Source organism: Notamacropus eugenii, chromosome 2, assembly GCF_028372415.1.
Source record: "Notamacropus eugenii isolate mMacEug1 chromosome 2, mMacEug1.pri_v2, whole genome shotgun sequence".
Lineage (NCBI taxonomy): Eukaryota > Metazoa > Chordata > Mammalia > Diprotodontia > Macropodidae > Notamacropus > Notamacropus eugenii.
The window spans coordinates 299,671,712-299,694,192 of NC_092873.1; the positions used below are offsets into that span (position 1 = coordinate 299,671,712).

Genomic DNA, 22,481 nt, shown 5'->3' on the forward strand with positions numbered 1-22,481 from the left:
GTGTCCAGCCTGGAGTCGGAAAGATTCATTTTCCTGAGTTCAAATCTGGCCCCAGACACTTTCCAGTTGTCTGACTGTGGGTAAGTCACTTAACTGTTTGCCTCAGTCGCCTTATCTGTAAAATGAGCTGGAGAAAGAAACAGCAAACCACTCCAGTATCTCTGCCAAGAAAACCCCAAATGGGGTCACGAAGAGACAGATGCAGCTGGAAAAGGACTGAACAACAAAAGTATGCCAGGCTCTGGGCTAAGCATTGAGGATACAAAGAAAGATAAAAGACAAGAAACTCACAGTATAATGGGGAGGGGAGGAGTGACAACATGCAGACAGCTTGTATGGACAAGGTAGAGACAAGATAAATTGTAAATAATCAACAGAGGGAGGGCACTCAGATTCAGAGGAATTGGGGAAGGCTTCCTGTAGACAATGAGATGTTAGCTCGGATTTAATCTCTGCTAAGATACTGTCTGATGATTGTTGAAGTTGTCTTCGTAATTCTTTAATTTCTGAATATTACCACCTCTGCCGACCCTGGTTAACAAAGATTTTAAAATATTTAACAAAATAACTGATGTTTCAACCTCATCTGACAACATCCTCAAACTTCCCCACCCACTATCCTCTATCTCCAGTAAAACAAGTAAAGTGCATTTGTTCACCTAATACAGGGGTGGGGAGCCTGTGGCCTTGAGGCCACATGTGACCTTTATACTTAAGGATCTGCGGCCTCAAGGTCACAGGTTCCCCCTCCCTGTCCCAATAGATAGAGCCAAGATTAAATAGTGTCATTTCACTGGTCTTTCTATTTATATTATTGTTAGCCACTTTTCATATTGTTTTCCTGGTTCTACTTACTTTACCCCATGTTTCTCTAACTCCCTCATATTCCTCATTTCTTATATTCCTACAGTAAAATACTCTGTTGCCTTCATGAAGCACAGTCTTTTTAGCCATTCTCCAATCAGTAACTACCTACTTTATTTCTAGTTTTTTTCTACACCCCTCCAAAAAAAAGTAGTACTACGAATATTTATTTGTACATGGGGCTTTTCTTTCTGTCTTTGCCTGGGGCTGTGTGCCTAAAATGGAAATTTCTGAGGCAAAGAATTTATACATTTTAAGTCATTTTTTCATAACTCCAAGTTACCTTCCAGAGTGATTGAAGAAGTTCACAGCTTCAACAGCAGTTTGTCATTATGTCTGGTAATTAAGACATTAGCTGTGGACTAAGATGGGGCCTTTCCCAGGGGCATTTGAATTTGAAAATAGGTCAGAGTTGCTGTAGAGAGGGGTATGCCTGGACTCCTTGGGAGTACAGGCCTGCCTATTTCTCTTAAATGTGGGTTTATCCTGCAATGGCCCCACAGTTACTCTGTAGAGAGACCATCAGTATAGACTGATGTGTAGGGTTTTTCAGTCTCTCTGAATGCTTCATGGTTTCCTTGCTGAATTATTTCATCTGTCCTTGGGATCAACAGAAATCCTCCCATTTAACGTTTCTCTATAGGAACAAATTATGTAGAATAATATGTGCCTTTTGGGGACACTCTGGAGAAACAAGCCCCTTCTATCAATTAACAGACCAAGGTGGATCTTTTCTTATTGTTTCAGGAATTTCTTATAAAACCTGGCTGATATCTCTCAGCAATGCCTTTTTTTTAATCAACTTTCTCTTCCAAGTTCTACATTTAGGTGCTCATAGAGCCTTTCTGTATCTGCGAGAGATTAGGGGCTAGTGGGACAAATCTTGGATGGGGTACTGAGACTTTTGGGCTGATGTCATTTCATTAATAGCGGATATGAGTCAAACTTTCAGTTGAAACCAAGACATGAGAGACCAGTTATTGCACAAACACTCCTCCAGAGATCTAAAAGAACACCAGATGGAACAATGATTTTTAAAAAATTAAAGAGAAACACCAATAAATTCCTCCTACCAATTCAAGTCTGCACAAGAAGGTGACCAGAACCCTTTAGGTGCTTAGAGAGGATACACAAAGGAAGAGGGTAACCAGCCCTAGCTATCATTTATATAGAGCTTTAGTATTTGCAAAGTGTTTGATATATATCATTTCCTATGATCTTCAGACAAAACCCTTGAGTTAAGAGTTATTGCTATCCCCATTTAAAACAGTTGGGGATAGGATAGGAAGAAGGGGTTAAAGAGAAAGGATTTCTTAAAGATAAATCTACATTTGTCACAAGCAAAACCAACTTCAGAGAGTGTGATAAACAGAATTAAAAGGAAATAAAAAGTACAAGAACCAGTGATCAGGCTTTTGACTAGAAGGGAGAAGGAGCACAGGAGTGGGACTGGACAACTTTCAGTGCAGGTTCTTAGTGATGACCACATTCCTTTTCTTTCTCCACCCTCTTTATAAGGAGAGATGGAGGAGCTATAGAAGAGGGAGAAAAGTAGATGAAGTTATGATGAAGGGAAAAACACAATTAACAATCATAACCATGAATGTAAATGGTATGAACTCATACATAAAATGGAAGAAAGTAGCAAAATGAATTAGAAGCAGAATTCAACAGTATTTAAAAAGAAACATACATAAAACTTAAAGATTTACACTAAGTTAAAATCAGGAGTTACTTGAAGCAGAATTTATTGTGCCTCAAGTAAATTTTATTTTTAAAAAGGTAACAATCATATCCTCAAGACAAGAGTAAAAAATGGACAATTAAAAGAGGTAATTGTATATTATGCTTAAATTCATGATAAATAACAGAATTATATTAACTGTATATATGTGTGTTTTAGAACTAGGTAAATATAATGAAAAGATAAACAGGAAAGAAGTTAAAGACCTGAGTGTATTGTTAGAAAAATTAGATGTGATAGATCTCTGGACATTAATGAATGGGAACAATCAGCTAAGCATTTATGAAGCACCTACTGTGTTCCAGAAACTGTGCTAAGCACTGGGAATAAAAAGGCAAAAAACAGTCCCTTCTCTCAAGGATCTTACAATGTAATGGGGGAGACAACATGAAAACAACTATGTACTAACACAATTTGGACAGGATAAATTGGAGGTAGCCTCAGAGGGACAAAACTTAAGGAAATTAGGAAAGGCTTCTCATAGGAAATGGACTTTTATCTGGAACTTGAAGGAAACCAGGGAATCCAGTGGACAGAGAGGAGACAGGAGAGAATTCCAAAAATGAGGTATAGCAAGTGAAAATGTTCAAAACCAGTAAATGGAGTGTCTTGTGAGAAGAACAGCAAGGAAGCCAGTGTCACTGACTCACAGAATATGATGGGGGAGAGACACAAAGGGCAAGGGCAAGATAAGGGTGGGAGAGATAGTGAAGGGCTTTTAATAACAGGAAGAGGGTTTTAAATTTGACCCTGGAGGTGACAGGGAACCACTAGAGTTTGGATAGGGGAATGACATAGTCAGACCTATACTTTAGGAAGATAAAGAGTGGATGTACTGGTATAGGGGAGACTCACCAGCAGACTATTGCAACAGTCCAGGCATAAAGTGATGAGAGACTGCACCAGAGAGCTCACAGCATCAGAGGAGAGAAAGAAGCATATATGAATGCTATGAAGATAAAAATAATTAGGCTTTGTTAATATGTTGGATATGGAATTGAAAAGTGAGGAGTTGAGGATGAAATTTAGGTTGCCAAGCCTGAGTGACTGAGAGGATGGTGTATACATATTGCTCAGCTGTTTATGGCATCTTTACAAATATTGACCATATGCCAAAAAGCAGAAAATTTATAAGCAAATGCCAATATTATAAACACATACTTTTCTGACTAAATATATACATATGATATATATTTACATGTAAATAATTTATAAATGTAATTAATACAGGGCAAAACAGCAAAAACAAAACTTAAAAAGATTCAAATTTAAATGGGAATGTGTAATGCTAAAGAATGTTTGGGTCAAGGAATATCATAGAACCGAAGATGCCCTTGCCTTCATCCAGTACCTTAGGCAGAAACTGAAAGTGTGATTTGCTTAAGGTAATCAAGGAAGAGTAGGGAAAGGCACCTAGTTAGGTGGTGGGCTACCTACAATATCAGCCCCCAATGGAATATTTGCAGAGCAGGCCATGATTCCTCCTTTCTGGGGAATCACACAGAACCTCTGCTTAAAGTCCAGGTGTTAAAAAGGAAAAAAAGAATAAGAAGAAAAAGAAGGTGGTAAATTTTTCTTTTTCATTTTGCTTTTTCATTTTCCTTTTGGAAAATGCATATCACTTACTCTGTCCATATAGCTTGCAATTTCCCACCAACATCTACTGCCTGCAATTTCATTTGGTGGAATCCTCACTCTGGCATCAGTGTTCTACACTGCTCTTGTCTCTCTCTCTCTCTCTCTCTCTCTCTCTCTCTCTCTCTCTCTCTCTCTCTCTCTCTCTCTCTCTCTCTCTCACACACACACACACACACACACACACACACACACACACACACACAGGCACCCCTATGCTCCCTGAGCTAAAAAAAATGAACTGGGTCATTGTTTCAGCCAGCATATTATTCTGCAAACAGAGAGGGCTTGTAATATCAGGGCTCTTCCTTCCTGGAGACTCTTAGTGATCAGTAGTGTTTTCTGAGCTGACTTTCTTCATTTTTGGCAGAGGGAGCTGGCTCCATAAGCCCTAGTGTGATCCATTGGCTAGGGATGTTTATAGAGTTAGCTTTTCTCTCTCTCTCTCTCTCTCTCTCTCTCTCTCTCTCTCTCTCTCTCTCTCTCTCACTCTCACTCTTTCACCCAAACAAGTAAAATTATTTCTTCTCCCTCATCTCCAAAGGCTGAAACTTTGTCCTAGGGTGCCATGGGTGATGCTTTCCAGGGATCTCTTCCATTTATCTATTCCTTGTCTGACTTGATCAGTCCTAGATTTTCTGCGCTGATTTGGAAATTTTGCCTGTCTGTTCTCTGTAGTTGATGCTATTAGGTCAGAGCCCTTGTCCAACTATGTGAAGGAATAACTGCATTTTCAGGTACTAATGGCCTGCTTTGCTCAGTATAATATATTTGCTAATGTCTTAGGCGTTGAACTACAAATGATCTCAGAAAGCATTTTGTTTGTGCCTCATCTATGCACTGATCACAATCATGTTTTATTTCACATTGTTATTATCAATGGATGGGTTGTATCTCTCTATTAGATATTACTCTGTGAGACCAAGGACTATATTTTGAATCCGTCTGATATAATCGCTGTCACTTACATAATCTGTAATACTTGTCCTAAGACAGTTACCAAGGCTCCTAGAAATATTTCTCCTTTGTCTCCACTCATCATATGGAAATCGGACAAGGTTATAGGATGAGTGCTCAGAAAGACTTCTGGGAAATATATTCTTCATTTATTCATTTAGCAAGTACCTACCAAGAATTCACTTTGTACAGACTCCTGCACACATTGCCAAAGGAGATACAAGCGTTAAATAAGGCTCCTTGAGAACACGAACCATGTTTTATATAAATTTTTTTCACCTCCACTAGAGTCAAAAATGGTGTTCTGCACACATTAGGCTCCTAGTAGATGGTTTTTTAATTGGTTCAAAATATAGTCCTTGTCCTCATAGAATAGTATCTAATAGGGAAATATAACACAAATTGATAACAACAGTACAAAATAACACATAGTCATGATTAAAGCATAGATAAGACACAAATTTAGAGCTTTTTAAATTCATTTGGGAAGGGCATTACCAACTAGGCAGCTAGATTACATAAAGGATAAAATGCTGACTCTGAAGTCCCGATGACATGAGATTAAATCCAGCCTCAGACACTAAAATAACTATGTGACCCTGGGTAAGTCACTTTTCTCTATTTTTCTTTAGTTTCCTCATCTGTAAAATGGGGGTCATAACAGTACCTCCATAGGATTTTTGTGAGGGTCAAATGACATAATATTGGGGAAGTGCTTAGCTTATTACCTAGCACATAGTAGGTGCTATATAAACGCTAGCTAGTAATAGTAACAGAGATGAACAAAGAATGACTGGAGGAGTGTAATTTCTGAGCAAGGCTTTAAAGGAGGAAGGGGCAGGAGAGACTTAGAATATCCTAAGGATGGGTGACATAATTAAAGACATGAAAGCAGGAAAAGGCAGGAAATATATGAGGAGTTGAGTATGTAAAATATATGAATGATTGAGTAATACAGATGAGTTATTTGGATTATGTGGAAGGGAATAACAGTGTGAATAAGGCTAGAAATATAGGGGGCCCCCAGAATGTAAAGAGCTTCAAATGCTAGACTGAGGGGCTGAACTTGACAGGCAAGGAAGAGCCCTTGGAGAATTTTGAGCACAGACTATAAGTAAATTGAGGTCCCCTAACTCTATATTTGTGTTCTAATAACTGTGACTCTTTCTACCCATACATGGGCAGCTAGATGGTACAGTGGATAGAATGCCGGACTTGGAGTCAGGAAGATTCATCTTCCTGAGTTCAAATCTGACCTCTTGCTAGCTGTGTGACTCCGAAAAATTCACCTAATCCTGCTTGCCTCAGTTTCCTCATTTTTCAAATGAGCTGGAGAAGGAAATGGCAAACCCCTCCAATATCTCTTCCAAGAAAATGTCAGATGGGGTCATGAAGAGTCAGGCATGACTGAAACAACTGAAAAACAACAATCCATGCATGAGGAATATGAGGACAATCAGAGAATAAGTAAGATACTTCGTCATCCTATCCACCTGTTGCCTGTCTCTTCCCCAATCAGAGCCAAGGACAGAGCTGTCCAGCACATTCCTGAGGGGTCATGCTGCCCTGCTGAGGGAAAGGTGACCCCATTCCATGTGCCTTTGGCCTTTGACCAGATATTTGCAGTGATATGCACCCATTCAGGCTTTGTAAGTCTTTATAATCACTGCAGACTTCTGAGAGACAGATCCCCCACCACCATCACCATGGCTGGAATGCACAAGACTACTCCAACTCAGGCAAGATTAATTTCTGGTCCTCTTCAGCTTCCACTTTTCCTCTCTGCCCCACCCCCTCCAGAGGGGGAGCACGAGGGCCTCACCAAAATCTATAATTACTCAATATTCGGGGACATGAGTGTTCTAATTAAGCAGCTTCAGAGACTTTTCTCCATTCTGAATCTAGAAACGACTTCTCTGGCACAACTCACTCTCTCCAGGGATCACTCTTTCCTATTGTGAGCCAGTCAACCAAATTCTTCTGTGTCAGATCTCACAGGTGCAGTGGCTGTTTCAGACTTCAGCTTCCTCTTAAAATCCCTCCTCTCAGTCATGCAAGAAAAATCACTAAATTATTCATAACTCTGATTCAGAGAGCCAACTGTGGGTCTCTACTCTAAAAGTTATTGACAGAAAAAAAGAAAATACATGGGCAAAATTATTCAGTGCAGGATTACTGGGTGAGGAGCAGTGGAAAGAGCCCTGGGTTTGGTATATAGCACCTAAAGTCATAATGTGTCCTTGCTACTTTCTACTTGTGTGAATTTGGGCAAATCCTTTCTTCTTGAGCCTCAGTTTCCTTATCTGTAAAATGACAAGGCCAGTTTAGATGGCCTGAAAAATACCATCCAGAGCTAAACCTATCATCCTATGAAATCACTCCAACCCTCAGTTTACTCATTTGTAAGAGAGGGGTATAATTGCCTTCTAAAGTCCCTTTAAACCCTAAATCTACAGTCCTGTGATGTCATGAAGTGCCTACTGCATAATAACAAATTATATCAACTTTAAAAGTCATAAACATTTGGATTAGGCAGATGTCACTTTACTGAATAATAATAGGCAAAGTTCATAAAAAGTACATGCCTTTGTTGAACCTTATCCCTAAGTGGCTTACTTCCTGAAGGATCCTGTAAAATGAATGAGATGCAAAAGCAGAATCCAAAGGCCCTCCATGAGTGATATCTGCACACACTTTACACTGACAAAGAAACCTCAGACAAATGGCCCAGTCCTGCAGATTTTAGTGTGTTAATGAAGAGTTTGTGATGGTGGTGTTGCCACTACACGAAACTACAGAAGCTTTATCTCAAGGTTTCTGAACTTAGGGAAATGCAGATTATACAAGGGCATCTAGGTAACACCAGAGTGGATGGACTGCTAGGCCTGAGTCTTCCTGAGCTCAAACTCAGCCTCAAACCCCAGCCGTGTGACCTTGGGGAAGTCACTTCACCTTGTTTGCCTCAGTTTCCTCATCTGTCAAATGAAATGGCAAACCACCCCAGTATCTTTGTCAAGAAATCCCCAAGTGAGATTATGAAAAATCTAGACATGACTGAATCTAGACATGCTCAGTTGTTTAACTGAGCAGCAGTAACAAAGATTATGCAAAGGCATAGTAGAGACTGTGTGATCGGTTACTTAAGTCTGTAAAAAATATAATGCCTATCAATATGAGTCTGATTCATAAAAACTGAAGAATGATGTTTTCAGTAGGCGTCACCATTCCAAATATTCTCATTCTCCACGCTTCATGGAACAAAGTGTTTGCAAAGCATGGAGACCTGCCTGCGGAAATAGGTGGGCTACGTATCACCCTTGCTGTCCTCTCTGCTACTGGAGATGTTACCAGGATGCTCTCAGAGAGTTGCAGAGGGTGAGCTTTCACCCTGATGTTTTTGTCCAAAAGAAGTAGCTTTTTGCCCACCTTTGTAATATATGTAGACCATCCAGGAATTTTATAGGTGTGTGTGTTTTGTATGTTTGTGTGCATCTATATATGTGTGTGTGTGTGTGTAACAGGAAAGCACTTTCTTCCAGGAATATTTCTATCTGAAACTCTTTGAAAAAGATGAGAAGAATGAGATGATAAAGATAAGAATGTCCAGAGAACATGATACAGTGGAAGGAGCACTAGAATTTGAGTCAGAGGACCTGGGTTTGAACCCTGCCCCTCTTGCTTATTCCCTTTAGACCTTAGGCAAGTCATAGGCTCCCATAGTCTCAGTTTCCTGATCTGTCAAATAAAGGGGTTGGACTAGGTGGTGCTAACTTTCCTTCTAGCCTCAAATCTAGTATCCTCTGACACTCCTTCCAACTTCCCCATCAGCAGGTGTAGTAGATAGAAAGTCCAGCCTCTGACAACTACTGGCTATGTGACCTGAGCAAGTGATTTAACAGTAAGTGCTTAAGACTAAATCACAGAAAAGGTGCTTGCTCACCTGCATTGTAGAGGGAGTATCCTCGATTAGGAATCCCATTTATCAGTGAAATCACAGGTCTAATCCATATCAATCAGTTCTTTCTCCAGGTTGATTTGCATTTTCATCTTTATTTACTCATTATAAGATAAAAGGACTTTGTGGATTAAGGGAATTTTAAGTATCAGCAAACTTGTGGATCTGCTGCTGGCCTTGCAGAAAGCAAGGTACATTCCACACGCTCCTGAAATCTACCGACTCAGCCTCCTCAAGAGGTAAACCCTGCTCCTCCTTCTCTGGGAGAGACCTTTGTCCAAGTGTTATTAGCTCCCAGTCTGACCCAGTTTCTTCTTTTCTTTCATCTTCTTTCTTTTTTGACCTACCCAGGTCTTCCTAATTCTGAAGCAGCTGGCATTTGATTGCGTTGTTCTTTTGAAAAAGAGTACAATTTTCTTTCCTCTTTTTCCTGTGAGAATATTATTTCCACCCAAGGACCATAATGGGTAGCTATACTTTTATTACAGGAATTGTGTCAGTTTGGACCTATATTGCTTAATTTCTTTGTCTTTTTTTTTCTCTCTCTCCTCTTTCTTCCTATCTTCTATCCCTCCCTTTTCTCTCCATCTAATCCTCTATTTTTCATCCCCCCTTCTTTTTCTCTTTTTCTCTTCTCTTTCATCCCTCTCTCTGCTCTCCCTCCTCCCCTTCTTTCCACCCTACTTCTATTTCCATTATCAGACAGTGGGATATGACCCTATCATCTCTCCAGAGATTTCAGCATCCTTTGGTGTTCAGCAGCTGCCTCTGGACCAGATATGGCCCATTTGTGACTTCATCACTGTACATACACCTCTTCTGCCTTCAACAACAGGTACGTTGTTAAGTCTTCTTGTCTTGGGCTGGGCATAGACTCCAGAAGACGAGATGAGTGCACTGGTCAGTCAGTTAAATATTTATTAAATATCTACTATGTATCAGGGATTATGTTATATGCTGTAGAAACAAAAAAGAGTAAGAGACAGTTCCTGCTCTCAAGGACTTAATGGTCTAATGGTAAAGAAACATGGAAACACCTGTGCGCAAACAAAGTGTATACTGTATAAACTGGAGATAATCAACAGAAAGAAAGCACTAGCATTGAAGGGGAATGGGAAAAGTTTCCTATAGAGGGTGGCAATGAATTTATCTGGGTCTTAAAGGAAGCCAGGAAGTGGACTTGAGGAGGGAGAACATTTAAGGCATGAGGGACAGAAGAGATGCACAGAATCAGGAGATAGAATGTCTTATGCCAGGAACGGAAAGAAGAGCAAATAAATCTTTGGATTGCAGGATGGCTGGGGAGACTAAATAAGGAGTCAGAAGACTGGAAAGCAAGGCCAGGGGTTATGAAGGACTTTGAATGCCAAAAAGGATATAAAATTTGATCCTGCAGGTGATTAGGAGCCACTGGAGTTTTATTGAGTAGGCTGGCGACTTGGTCAGACCTGTGCTTTAAGGTGATTACTGTGCCAGCTGAATGGAAGATGGCTGGAACTGGGGAAAGACTTGAAGCAGACAGACCCATTGCAATAGTCCAGTACAGTTATATAATGAGGGCAACTGGGGGTCTTTTGGGTAAAGAAGGTAGGGCTGCTCTTTAGCAGGAGGGACTTGAGTATCTGGGTAATGGAACTCAAATATAGCAGAAGAAAGATACATCTCCATAATGAAGGGATCTGAGGAATCAGAGATGTCTTGGTGAGAAGGGGAGGACAGGGAAGGCAGCCTGGCTCATGGGAAAACTCCTTCCTCTTCCCCAGGTTTGCTGAATGACAACACCTTTGCCCAATGCAAGAAGGGGGTCCGTGTAGTGAACTGTGCTCGAGGAGGAATCGTGGATGAGGGAGCCTTGCTGCGTGCCCTGGAGTCAGGCCACTGTGGTGGGGCCGCCCTGGATGTGTTCACAGAAGTAAGTACCGGGCTTAGTGTGGAATGAGGAGGAAGACAAGTCAAAAGCTGAATGCAACCCCATTTTTTGTCACTAGAGCATTCACTAATGTGACTGCATTCCAAAGACCAAAATCTGTAGGATAGTATGGGGAATGTGAGAAATGGGGTATCTGTATCCAAAATGCCTGATATTCATCCAAAACAAGCAGAAATGACTTAGCCTCTCTTCTCCATTCTTGCTCCCCCAGCTTCTCAGACAGGGATAGGCCTTTGAGGGGGATTCTATTTTCTGTTGGGTATATTGACTTTCAGAGTCAACTGAGTACCTTCAGGAGCCCAGAAGCAGAATAGGCAAGTAGTAATAGTGAGAGGTAACTTAGTATAGTGGATAGAGAACTTGCCTGGAAGATCTGGTTCAGGTCTTTCCCTCTGACACGTACCATCTGTGTGAACCTGGACAACTCACTCTGCGTCTCAGTGTTCTAAGAAATTCTCTAATACTACAAGTTATAAAGAAGGTACCAACTTATACAGATACAAGAAGTTTCCCTAATCAGGGTCCCCCTTCCTTTAGAGCAGTGGTGTCAACCTCCAATAGAAATGGAGACCACATACGGACTTAGAAAGCCACATACTAACATCATCTGTGTTCTGTTGTATTTTTATTTGTTTTGTTAACTATTTCCCAATTACATTTTAATCCAGTTGGGTCCATACTCAGAAGTGTTTGACCCATCTGTCGACCCATTGCCCATCTTCCTGCTTCATTTGCTAGTGCTCATCTGATTGATTCAGCCAGGTATTGAATGTATTGAGCCAAACGTCAACTGGCTGTGTCATCCTATCTGAGAGTCCAGTTTCCTTAATTTAATAATAGTAAATAATCATAACCGCTAGCATTTATACAGGGCTTTAAGGTTTCATACATTTGTTACCTCATTTGATCCTCATAACAATCCTGGGATGTGGGTACTATTATTCACCCCATTTTACAGATAAGGAAACTGAGGTACAGAGGAAGAGATTAAGAGATTCTCCCAGAGTAACATAGCTGCTAAGTGACCAAGGCAGGATTTAAACACAGGTCTTCCTGACTCCAACTTTAAAAATAAGGATAATAATGTTCCTGCTGCTTACTTTACTTCTTTGCAAAGACTGAGGTACTAAAGATATGGAGCATTAAATATGCTATCAGCTATGGTTGATGTGACACTGAAATGCTTTTCTTCCTTCCTTCGTGCCTCCCTCCCTCCCTCACTTTCCTTCCTTCCTTCCTTCATTCTTTTCTTTCTTTCTTATTCTCTGCCACCCTCAGTACAGAATGGGAAGGAGTATACAGTGAATTGAAAACAATATAAAAATGAAAATATCTCAATAAAAAGATTTATAAAAAGAAATAACCACCTAAAAAGTTAACTAAAAACCAAGGTAGCATATGATGAGGCAGGAGCATCCCAGATATTCAGGGCTATAAACATTCAGAGGAGGAAGAGTTTCAGGAAAGAGGTTTTGGTTGTATTTGTGAAGTCCTTTACAGACTTTAATATGCTACAGAAATGACCAAGATGATGGAGACAATTAAAACTCCAGGAAAGTTGTCTGCTACACACAGTCCTCTCTGTGGAAGTTATCTAGGTCCATGGGCAGTACATCTGTGATTCTAGTGGATATAAACCAGACACAGGCCACTTAGCCATTGAATGTAGTTTTTTTAAATCCTGTTTTGCCCACTATGGGGCAGAGGGTAGTACAGGATGCTTGCTGTTCCTTTGTTGTTCTTGATCTGGGCTCCTCTGAGATCCCACCCCAAGCTATGTTCTGATGGAAATGACTTTTCTGTGTAGGAGCCTCCTCGAGACCTGGCCCTGGTGAACCATGAGAAGGTCATCAGCTGCCCCCACTTGGGTGCCAGCACCAAGGAAGCCCAGAGCCGGTGTGGGGAAGAAATCGCAGTTCAGTTTGTGGACATGGTGAAGGGGAAGTCTTTGTCTGGGGTTGTAAGTATAACCTTGGCTGGGGAAGTAGAGATGAGAGGGGAGGAGAATGAAGAGGTGGGAGAACAAAAGACTCTGCACTTAGAAGCAGCAGGGAGAGGCGACATGGGGGCATTGGGAGAGACAGGGAGACCTGGGACCAATGCCCAGTCTGGGGATTTGGATAAATGAAATACATTCTCCCTCCCCACATTCTGGAGGAGGTGCCTGACCAGGGAGAAGGGAAAGTGTGTGTCTGCTTCCTTGGGTCTGGGCCATGGACTGGTAGGCTTGATGTGGGTGGGAGAGGGTAGGAAGGAGGCAGTGAAAGACTCAACCCTGCTACATTGCGCTCCTTAGCACAGAGAGAGTGCCATTTCCCAGGCCCTCCATGAAAGGCTCCACCCCCTGGTGCTCTGGCAGCTTTGGGGCCAGAAGCCTCTAGACTGGGTGACTTTTGTGTGACTGAAAACTCATGATTTTAGGTCAGGGAAATTAACTCCTGCAGGAAGGAGGATGGGAGAGGAATTAGAGAACACCCCAGCTAGGCTCTGTCTTGCTCACCATGTTGGTAAATTTTGTACCTTTCTTCATGCATAACCCCTATCCAAAAGAAAAGCAAAATTTCCAGGAATCCATTGCTACAAAAGAGAGAGACTCAGGGCCTGGGATACTCATCAGTGTCCTCTCTCTGATGCTATTGAAGATCATTGTTTGCCTGCTCTGCTTGCTAAATCCTCTTCTCCTGACTATCTTGTCATTCCTCAGACAGCTAGGCTCAAATATCTTTGGCTTTGGAAGAGCAGAGGAGTCAGTCAGTCACAGAATTCTGTTGTTTCCTCCATTGTGGGTTTTCCTCTTTCTTCTCATTCTTTCAAGTCCGACCATCTCTGTCTCCTTGCCCAGGCACTCATCAATGATAATGAATCTGACTAGGCCACCCACCTCCCACTTTAATATGGGCTGCACTCTGCTGCCAACCACACATTGATTTTACCATGCTTCTCCCCTGCTTAAAAACCTTATAGGATGAAGTCCAGACTCCTCAACCTGACATTTAAAGTCTTTCTTTACCTGTCTGCAACTTTATCCCCAGTGCTGACTTTTCTTTGACCAATAATGGTACTCCTTCATTTCTCAAAAAACAATATTTTATCCCAACTTTGATTCTTTTCCCTATATGACTCCACCACCCCAACCCCTCACTTCAAATTGATTTCTCCTAAGAGCCTACCCACTCTTGAAAGCCTACCTCAAGTACTCCCTACTCCATCAAGCTTTCTATGATGACCTCAGTGATCCTGGAATACTTGGCTGTCTATAGCAAAATCACAGAATCTAATAAGAGTTAGAGTCCCAGTCTAACTTGTGCCTGACCAAAGATCCCCTCTACAATATTACTGACTGGTGCCCTTAATCAACCTCAGCCCTTGCTTCTCTCTTCTCTGCAGGTGAATGCTCAGGCCCTCACCACTGCCTTCTCCCCCAGCACCAAGCCTTGGATTGGTCTAGCAGAAGGTCTGGGTGCATTGATTCGTGCCTGGGCTGGGTCACCCAGAGGGACCATCCAAGTAGTGACGCAGGGTGAGCCCAGACTTTACTTTGTCTTACTAAAAGAACTGAGGTGTGGAAAAAAAAAAGAAAAAAAACTGAGGTGTGGTAAAGAAGGTGGGAAAAGGAATTATCCCGCTGTGAGAAAACCTCTCATATAAATTCTAGCTTCCAAAACAGATAACATGACTCTTTTATTTAGGGAATGGTTCTTATGGGTTCTTCTAAACAGGGTAGTAATCCTGAGTGACATCTCTAAGGCAGCGCCATACGCATTTTTTTCTGTGGCTCTGACCTATTTGGCATGTTTATCAGTGGTTTAGTCAAAAGTGCAGATGGCCTTAGCTATCGGATTCGCTGGTGACATTAAGCTAGAAGAAATGGGTGATATCTTTTGTGGTTCCAATTCTGTCACCCAATATCTTAACAGGCTAGAAAGAAGGAACAGAAATGAATGAGATTACAGTCTAACAGGCATGAATGTAAAGCCTTGAAATCTTAGACTACATTGATAGAGGTCGATTTTACCAGATGACATATGAGTCCCCCTGGACTTGCATTGAGCAGAACACATCAGAAATATTTTGAGAAGGAAATTGAAGCATTGAAATGTATCTAGAAAGCAGTACCAGGATAAACTGGTGTCTAGAAACCATATTTAGGAAGAGTTTTTTTTTTACCTTGAGATTTTGTTAATAGAGTACCACTATTAGCATTATATTTGCTCATATAATTACTAATTTTTATTGTTGTTACTACTAATGATAGTAATTCATCGAGATAAAAGGAGATTTTAGTGATAACACCAGAGTTGGCTTCTCACATCTGAAGGAATGGAAATTAGATTTGTTTTCTAAAGCACCAAAGACCAGGACCAGTGATAAAGTCACAGGGAGGCAGATCTTGGCTAAATTGAAGGAAAGCATTCTAACAGTTCAAGCTGTCCAAAAGCAGGATGAGCTGTGGAGTAAGTGGCGAGCTCCTGGATGAAACTATATGAGGGGGCTTAGACAGAGCTACAGGATTTGTCGACTAGCTGAGGAGAGCCGTGTAGCTGAGTGGCTGCTGAAATCACACTCAAGTCGTCATTGTCATCACCATTAAAATTATAATGTAATATTTTAGTATGTATGATATTACATAATAATAGCTCTAATAATATAATCCTGTAAGATTTACAGAGTTATTTACAAATGTTATTTTATTCTCACATTCATTTTGAGAGGGTAGATGCTACATTTATCCCCATTTTGCAGATTAGGAAACTAAGGCACCCAGAGGTTACATGACTTGCCCAGACAAAATCTACCTCCCTATAATTTCCATTTCTGATCCTAGCTCTATTCCGGAGCTTCAGAACAAGTCTTTAGACTTGTAGCAATACTTCAGATGTTTGAAGATAGTAATCATGTCATCCCTAGAGTCTTCTTTTACCCAGACTAAATACCTGATCCCTAGCTTTGCGTACTACTTCTGCAAGACCCAGAGCTTTTGTCATTAGCCGGATCTGGTTACCATTCTTCCCTCATGTTCCTATGGGGCCAGTGCCTTGGCTGATCCAGGACCTGACTCATTTGTCAGTGTTGCCAAAAACCAGTGGTTTTAAGACAGGCAGCCTGGTGGTCCTGGTAATTCTTAGAATACTTCTGTTTGGAGGATGGAGCTGGAAGACACTGAGCTTTGTAGCTTAGACCAGGAATGGAATCAAGCTTTCAGGAAGGAAGGAAAGATAACACACCTTGAAAAAGATGAAAATAGAACCTGGAAGGTACTGGGGGCCTCTAGCCAGAGCCACCCACTGGCATGGGGCTGGCACTCCTTGCCTACTAGTTACCCTGCAAGCAGTTGCTGCCTTTGCCCAGAACCATCACCCTCACCAGGGCCTAGACAACACACAATTCTTTTTTCCACCTCTGATTTTCAGAGCACATCTCCTGGGTGCTGTCCAAGCAAAATGGCAGGTCTCACCCAATGTACACATGCCATTTAGACATACATTGCACTGACCTTTTCTCTGTGTCCAGGTTCATCTCTGAAGAACGCGGGGAACTCCCTGAGCCCAGCAGTCATCGTTGGCCTTCTAAAGGAAACAACCACCCAGGCAGAAATAAACTTGGTGAATGCCAAGCTTCTGATGCAAGAGGCAGGACTCAATGTATGTCTTATCTCCCTGAGAGTTTTGGTCTCCTGCCCTCACAGATTTCTCTCTCCTTCAATCTAAGAAGTAGCTCAGCATTATTAACACCTTGTATTCCAGAGCAGAATGTCTTAGCAGCACTACTCAGCCTCATTTTAAGAGGTGTCCCTTTTCTCTTGTCTTTCCCCAAATCTGAGATGCCTTCCAAATCACATCTACTCTGATCCATAAACCAAACCTTTCCTAAACACTATATGGCAATTGCCCTGACCTGGGTTTTGGGACTCCTCACCTCCCCTCTTCTCTAGCCTCTCTTTTTTCTCATACTTTTATACAGGTTAAATTGGATCTACACAAACATTAAAGGTAGTTTTGAATTAAGAATTAAAAGGAGGGGGTGCTGGTCATGGTGTGAATTTTCCTGATCTACCTTAACCCTACCACATACCCCAAAGACTCTTCCACTTCCAGCAGAATTTGGGAAAAGACACTAGCCAAGAAAGATTTTTGGTGTAAATGCATAGGTCACTATACTGGGAACCAGTAGAATCTGGATTCAAATTCTGCCTCCAAAACTTACAAGCTCTGTAACCCTGAGCTAGTCATAACCTTTGGTGCATCATCTTCCTCATCTATAAAGTGAGGAGATTGGACTCAGTAGCCTATAAGGTCCTTTCCAGCTTTAAATTTATTGCCCTGTGAAGTACATCTATTGGCAGGACCTCAGGATGATTGGGGGCCTGAAATTATGTCATACAAAGATTAGTTGAAAGAACTGGGAATATTTAAGAAACTGAGAATCACTTGCTATTATAATAATGGCAAACACTTTAAGGTTTCACAGATCATTTTACAAATATTATCTCATTTGATCCCTACAACAACCCTAGGAGGGAGATGCTATTATTATCCCCATTTTTACAGATAAGGAAAGTGAGGCAAATAGGTTAAATGACTTGCTCAGGGCCACACAGCAAGTGTCTAGGGCTGGTTTTGAACCCAGTGCTTCCTGACTGTGGTCTAGTGTTCTATCTGCTTTGCCACCTAAGCTGCTGGTCAGGAGTCAAGTGTCAAATTTTCAGTGTGAGCATTTATATAAAATCAGCAAACTATACAAATCAGAACTTCAGTTATTGTGTTATTAATTGTCTAGACTTCAAAAAGTAAAGAAGAAAACATTAATAATGAAAATTAAACTTAAAAGTATGTCTTATGTACATTTTTTTAGGGAGCCAGCAGTTAAACATTTACCAGCATGCCCCTGTAAGTAACAATAGTTATCCTCAAGTATTTGAAAAGATATCATATAGGAAAACCATTTTTTATCTCAGAGGACAAAACCAAGGGCATTAGATAGAAGTTGGAGAAGATTTTTATCTCTAAATAGAGGGAAAGCAATTCCAGCAGTTAAAGCTGCTCCAGAATGGAACGGACTCCCTCAGAGGCAGTGAGTTCCCCAGGACTTTGAGTCTTCAGGAAGAAGTTAAATAGCCACTTCTGGAGTTTATTACAGTAACAGAGAAGTGAGTAGGCAGAACAGGTGTGGGGATGAGCTAGATTCCCTCTCAAGTCTGTTCTAACTCTGAGAATCTCTGATCCTGCTTTGTAATGAATGCCACATTTCCTAGGTCAACACTCCCAGATTTCTGCCTCGTGGTTCTCCCTAAGCCAAGAGTTTCTTTAAGGAGGATCCATGTTCTAAAACATGATGTATGTTTGGAGTTGTAGAATGGATGTTGAGACAATATCCAAGGGGCTAACTTTCTACCTTTTGCTGCTTTTTTGCCTCCAGGTCACTGCCACACACAATTCAGCCTCCCTCCTGGATCAAAGCTCTGGGGACAGCCTGCTAACCGTCTCCCTGGCAGGTGCCCCTTACAGGGCAGTGGGTTTAGTCCAAGGCACCACTCCAGTCTTGCAAGAACTCAATGGTGCCATCTTCAGGCCAGAAGTGCCTCTCCGCCAGGATCTCCCCCTGCTATTCTACAGGGCCCGGCCCTCTGACCCAGAGCTGCTGCCCGCCATGATTGGTAAGAGTCATACCTATTGCCCTCCTGGCCTCAACAGTCGTTAGGCTACCTACCAACCAGTAACCGTACAAGGAGATAGGAAGGGACCTTCCATGGAGTTTGTGTGTCTGTCTAAGGTACCCTAGGTATCTCTCATCTCCCCTCCAGCATCTTTCCTTTATTTTAGGGTATCTCTACACTGAGATCTAGAGGTCATCATCTGAATCCTAAACACCCTATAAAAGATTCTGCGGGGTTGCCCATGGGACTGCTCTTGTGGCATAGGATGGACAAAGGGACTGGCTGACATTGCAAAGAAGTAACTCATGGGGAACCAATGGATGTGTTTCTCAGAGCCAAGTGAAGCCCAGATTTGAGAATCAAGGACATACATGACCCAGCACCCTCATTTTATAGGTGAAAAGTCTGAAAGCCAGAGAGATCGAGTAACTAGTAAAATTTGCCTGTGCCCAGTTGGCAGCCTAGAATTTAGGCTTTCTCATTCCCATTCACCATATTGCCACTCTTAGGCTCTTATAGTACCTTCTTTCTAGGAGTTCTGACTTGGAAACTCAATCCTCTTGATTTCCTTCATCATCATAGAATACTGTGGTGGCCACAAACCTCATAGACCATCCCTTGGAACTGAACTTCTCCTTAGAGGTGAAGCCCAAAGTTATCATAGACTTCCTGGGTCTGTCCCAATCAGAGACCTAGACCACAAAATCTAGTGCCACTTCTAAGTCTGGGAACCTATCACAGGAAGGCTACTCCATGGTCTTCAGAATCATAAGACTCCTTCCATATCCCCTAAAGTACCAGAATTATAGGATAATAGATTTAGTCCAGTAGATAGAATACTAGATTTAGTGTCAGAAAGATCTGAGTTCAAACCCTACCCCAAACAGTTGCTAGTTGTTTGAATCTGGTCAAGTTACTTGACTGTCTGCCTCAGTTTCCTCATAGGAAAAATGAAGGAGTTGATGTATTTGGCCTCTAAGGTCTTTTCTAGCTCTAAAGCTATGAACTTATGAGTCCAGCCTCCTCTTTGTACTTTTTTATCCCCAGACAAATCAAGTCTCTTCTTTTTTTCCTTTTTCTAGGACTTCTGGCAAAGTCAGGGGTGCAACTGCTGTCCTACCAGACCTCGGGTGTATTGGATGGGGAAGCATGGCATGTCATGGGCCTCTCCTCCTTACTGCCAAACCTTGATGCATGGAAGCAACATGTGACTGAGGCATTCCAGTTCAGCTTTTAAATCTGCTCACCCCTTCCAGGGCCCTTCTGAAGCAAAGCCAGTAAAAAGAGACCCCTGACAGCATCAGCAGCGAAGGGGCCATTTCATGAGCCTGGGGCTTCTGACACTGTTCCCATTCCAGAAAATCATCCTTACTGTAGTTTGGAAATAATCATTTAATAAAGAAACTACCAGAAACTAAGCCAGTGTCTTGCTGTCCTTCTACCCTTGCAAAGCCATAAGAAAGCCCATCATGGGGCATTGAGAGTCCTAAGCCAGGTTGGATGGAAGCAAGTGACTGGAGACTGGCACAGACTTTATTATATCTATTAAGTCTGATTCCCCCGTAAGCATTGCTTCCACTGCTGATTTTTCTAAAGCCAGATTATTTAACCTTTGTAGAGGGCCAGTACTGATGGAATCCGGAATGTGAGGTACTTGAGATTTGTACTAGTGTGAAGGCTGATATTCTCAGGATTGGCTCACCATTCCACTCCTAATAAGCAAGGATGAGATCATTCTGACTCTGATTGTGCACCCCGAGGTTATTACACAGAGGGAACTAAGATAAGGAAGTAAAAGATGTAAGCTAAAAATGTTCTCGTGGGACCTTGAGCAACCTTGCTTGCTTGCTTAAGAGAGTATGTAAATCTTGACCCTCAGATCAATAAACCAGTCATGTACAGATGGTACAGGCTCACCTAGCCCCCGCTTCTGTTATCTTTTCTATCACTGCCAGGCTTCCGATCCACCAGTTACTTACTGGCAAACCTTTTTTTGTATTGTGGTCCACTTTGATAGTCAGGGGACACCTATGGACCCCCTTCACAGAATAACATTTTTAAAGGCATAAAAGACATTGGATTGTAAAGGAAACCAATCATAGTGAAATATGGTTATCAAAATATCAAGGAAACAAGTTCACAGGACCCAAATTAAGAACTTTTCAAAAGACTTTGTTTTTCTTAAAGGGAATAAACCTCAGTGTATGAATATCAGCCTGGGAGTTTAGAAGGCCTGAGTTTGAAGCAACTCTGCTACTTAGCACCTGAGGCAAACTGAGTGGATTGGAAAAGGTGATCTCTGAGGTGTCTTCTAGCTCTAGATATCAGAATCTTCAACTATAGTACCTTCAATTAGTCTCCCTTCCAGCCAGGAACTTTGGAACAGTACACATTTTTTTTCCAAAAGAAATGTACATAGGATCACAGTCTGGAGCTAGAAGAGACCTAGAGGCCATTTGATCCAACACTTTAATTTTACGGAAGTAGAAATATACCCAGAATGGTAATTGACTTGTCCACATTAAGAAGTTGAGCCAAGGTTTGAACCCTGGTTTTCTATATTCCAATGCAACACTCTTACCCCTCCACCACACTACCACTACCTTCCTGTTTACAATAACTCTTTAAGGATCCATGGTTTAATAAGTCAGGGTGGCAAACTTGTTAGGTGCATGAGGACTACTTCTGTAGAGCATAGTCCCTCTCATTTAGTAAATGGTTTCACAAGTGGCTATGGCCAAGAGAATTCTATCAGCTAGTGACCGACAGTCTAATGATGAACTCTCTCTCTCTTTCTCTCTCTCTCTCTCTCTCAATATAGATAGACAGACAGACAGATAGATAGATAGATAGATAGATAGATAGATAGATAGATAGATACAGATATAGATATAGATATAGATATAGATATAGATATAGATAATAGGCTACACTTAGAGCATCTCCAGCATAGTAGAACCTACCAGAGATCGCAGGCATTGGCTTTAAGAGCACTGGTTCATCCCTATACCTTGAGGCATCTCCAGAGGACCTTAGTAGAGGCTTTTCTATATTTGATAAACATCTATAAGTGTCTTCTTTATTATCTGAAAGTAACTACATATCTGAGGGTTTTTTTTAAATTCATAGTGATAATAAGTTTGTCCTGATCCATCTCTACTGTCCTGTCCCATATAATTGGTGATCTCCATTTGTGATCCAGAGAAAGGAACCATAGAACAGAGCACAGCTTATAGCCATGACCTGTGACTCAGTACTGTGCTTGAGATAGTGGATCACACACTATGTTTGTATGAAATGATGGTGTGTGCTAAGTGCTTAACAAAATCTAATGCACTTAATAATGTCACTTAATATTAATGCATACAGATTATGCCTTCCAAAGAGTGCAAACAGCTTTTCACACTTGTCATCTCATTTATCCTTGTACCTTTCCTATGGTGGATGAAAAGCAGGTATTATCATCCTCTTAAAGAAAAGGAATCAGAAATTCATGTTTTCCAAAATCAAGCCATTTATTACTAGCTGCTGAACCAGGACTGGGATATAGACTAAAATATACTGTATACTAAAATATTCTCTCTCTGTGTCTCTCTCTGTGTGTCTCTGTCTCTCTCTCTGTCTCTCTGTCTCTCTCTGTCTCTGTCTCTGTCTGTCTCTCTGTCTCTCTCTGTCTCTCTCACACACACACACACACACACACACACACACACACACACACACACACACTCTTTACATCCAG

The 22,481-nt window shown here is 41.5% G+C and overlaps 1 protein-coding gene across 2 annotated transcripts in view; it reads left to right on the forward strand.

Moving 5' to 3' along the window:
• PHGDH (phosphoglycerate dehydrogenase) overlaps nt 1-20,157 on the forward strand; it is a 35,729-nt gene extending 15,572 nt beyond the window's left edge. For both annotated transcript variants that reach the window (XM_072644525.1, XM_072644526.1), the window contains 7 exons: nt 9,858-9,990; nt 10,919-11,067; nt 12,893-13,045; nt 14,473-14,605; nt 16,597-16,727; nt 18,502-18,739; nt 19,822-20,157. In XM_072644525.1, the coding sequence (XP_072500626.1) occupies nt 9,858-9,990; nt 10,919-11,067; nt 12,893-13,045; nt 14,473-14,605; nt 16,597-16,727; nt 18,502-18,739; nt 19,822-19,976 (1,092 nt within the window). In that variant the 3' untranslated portion in view covers nt 19,977-20,157. The remainder of the gene's footprint in view (nt 1-9,857; nt 9,991-10,918; nt 11,068-12,892; nt 13,046-14,472; nt 14,606-16,596; nt 16,728-18,501; nt 18,740-19,821) is intronic.
• The last annotated feature ends 2,324 nt before the right edge of the window (nt 20,158-22,481 follow it).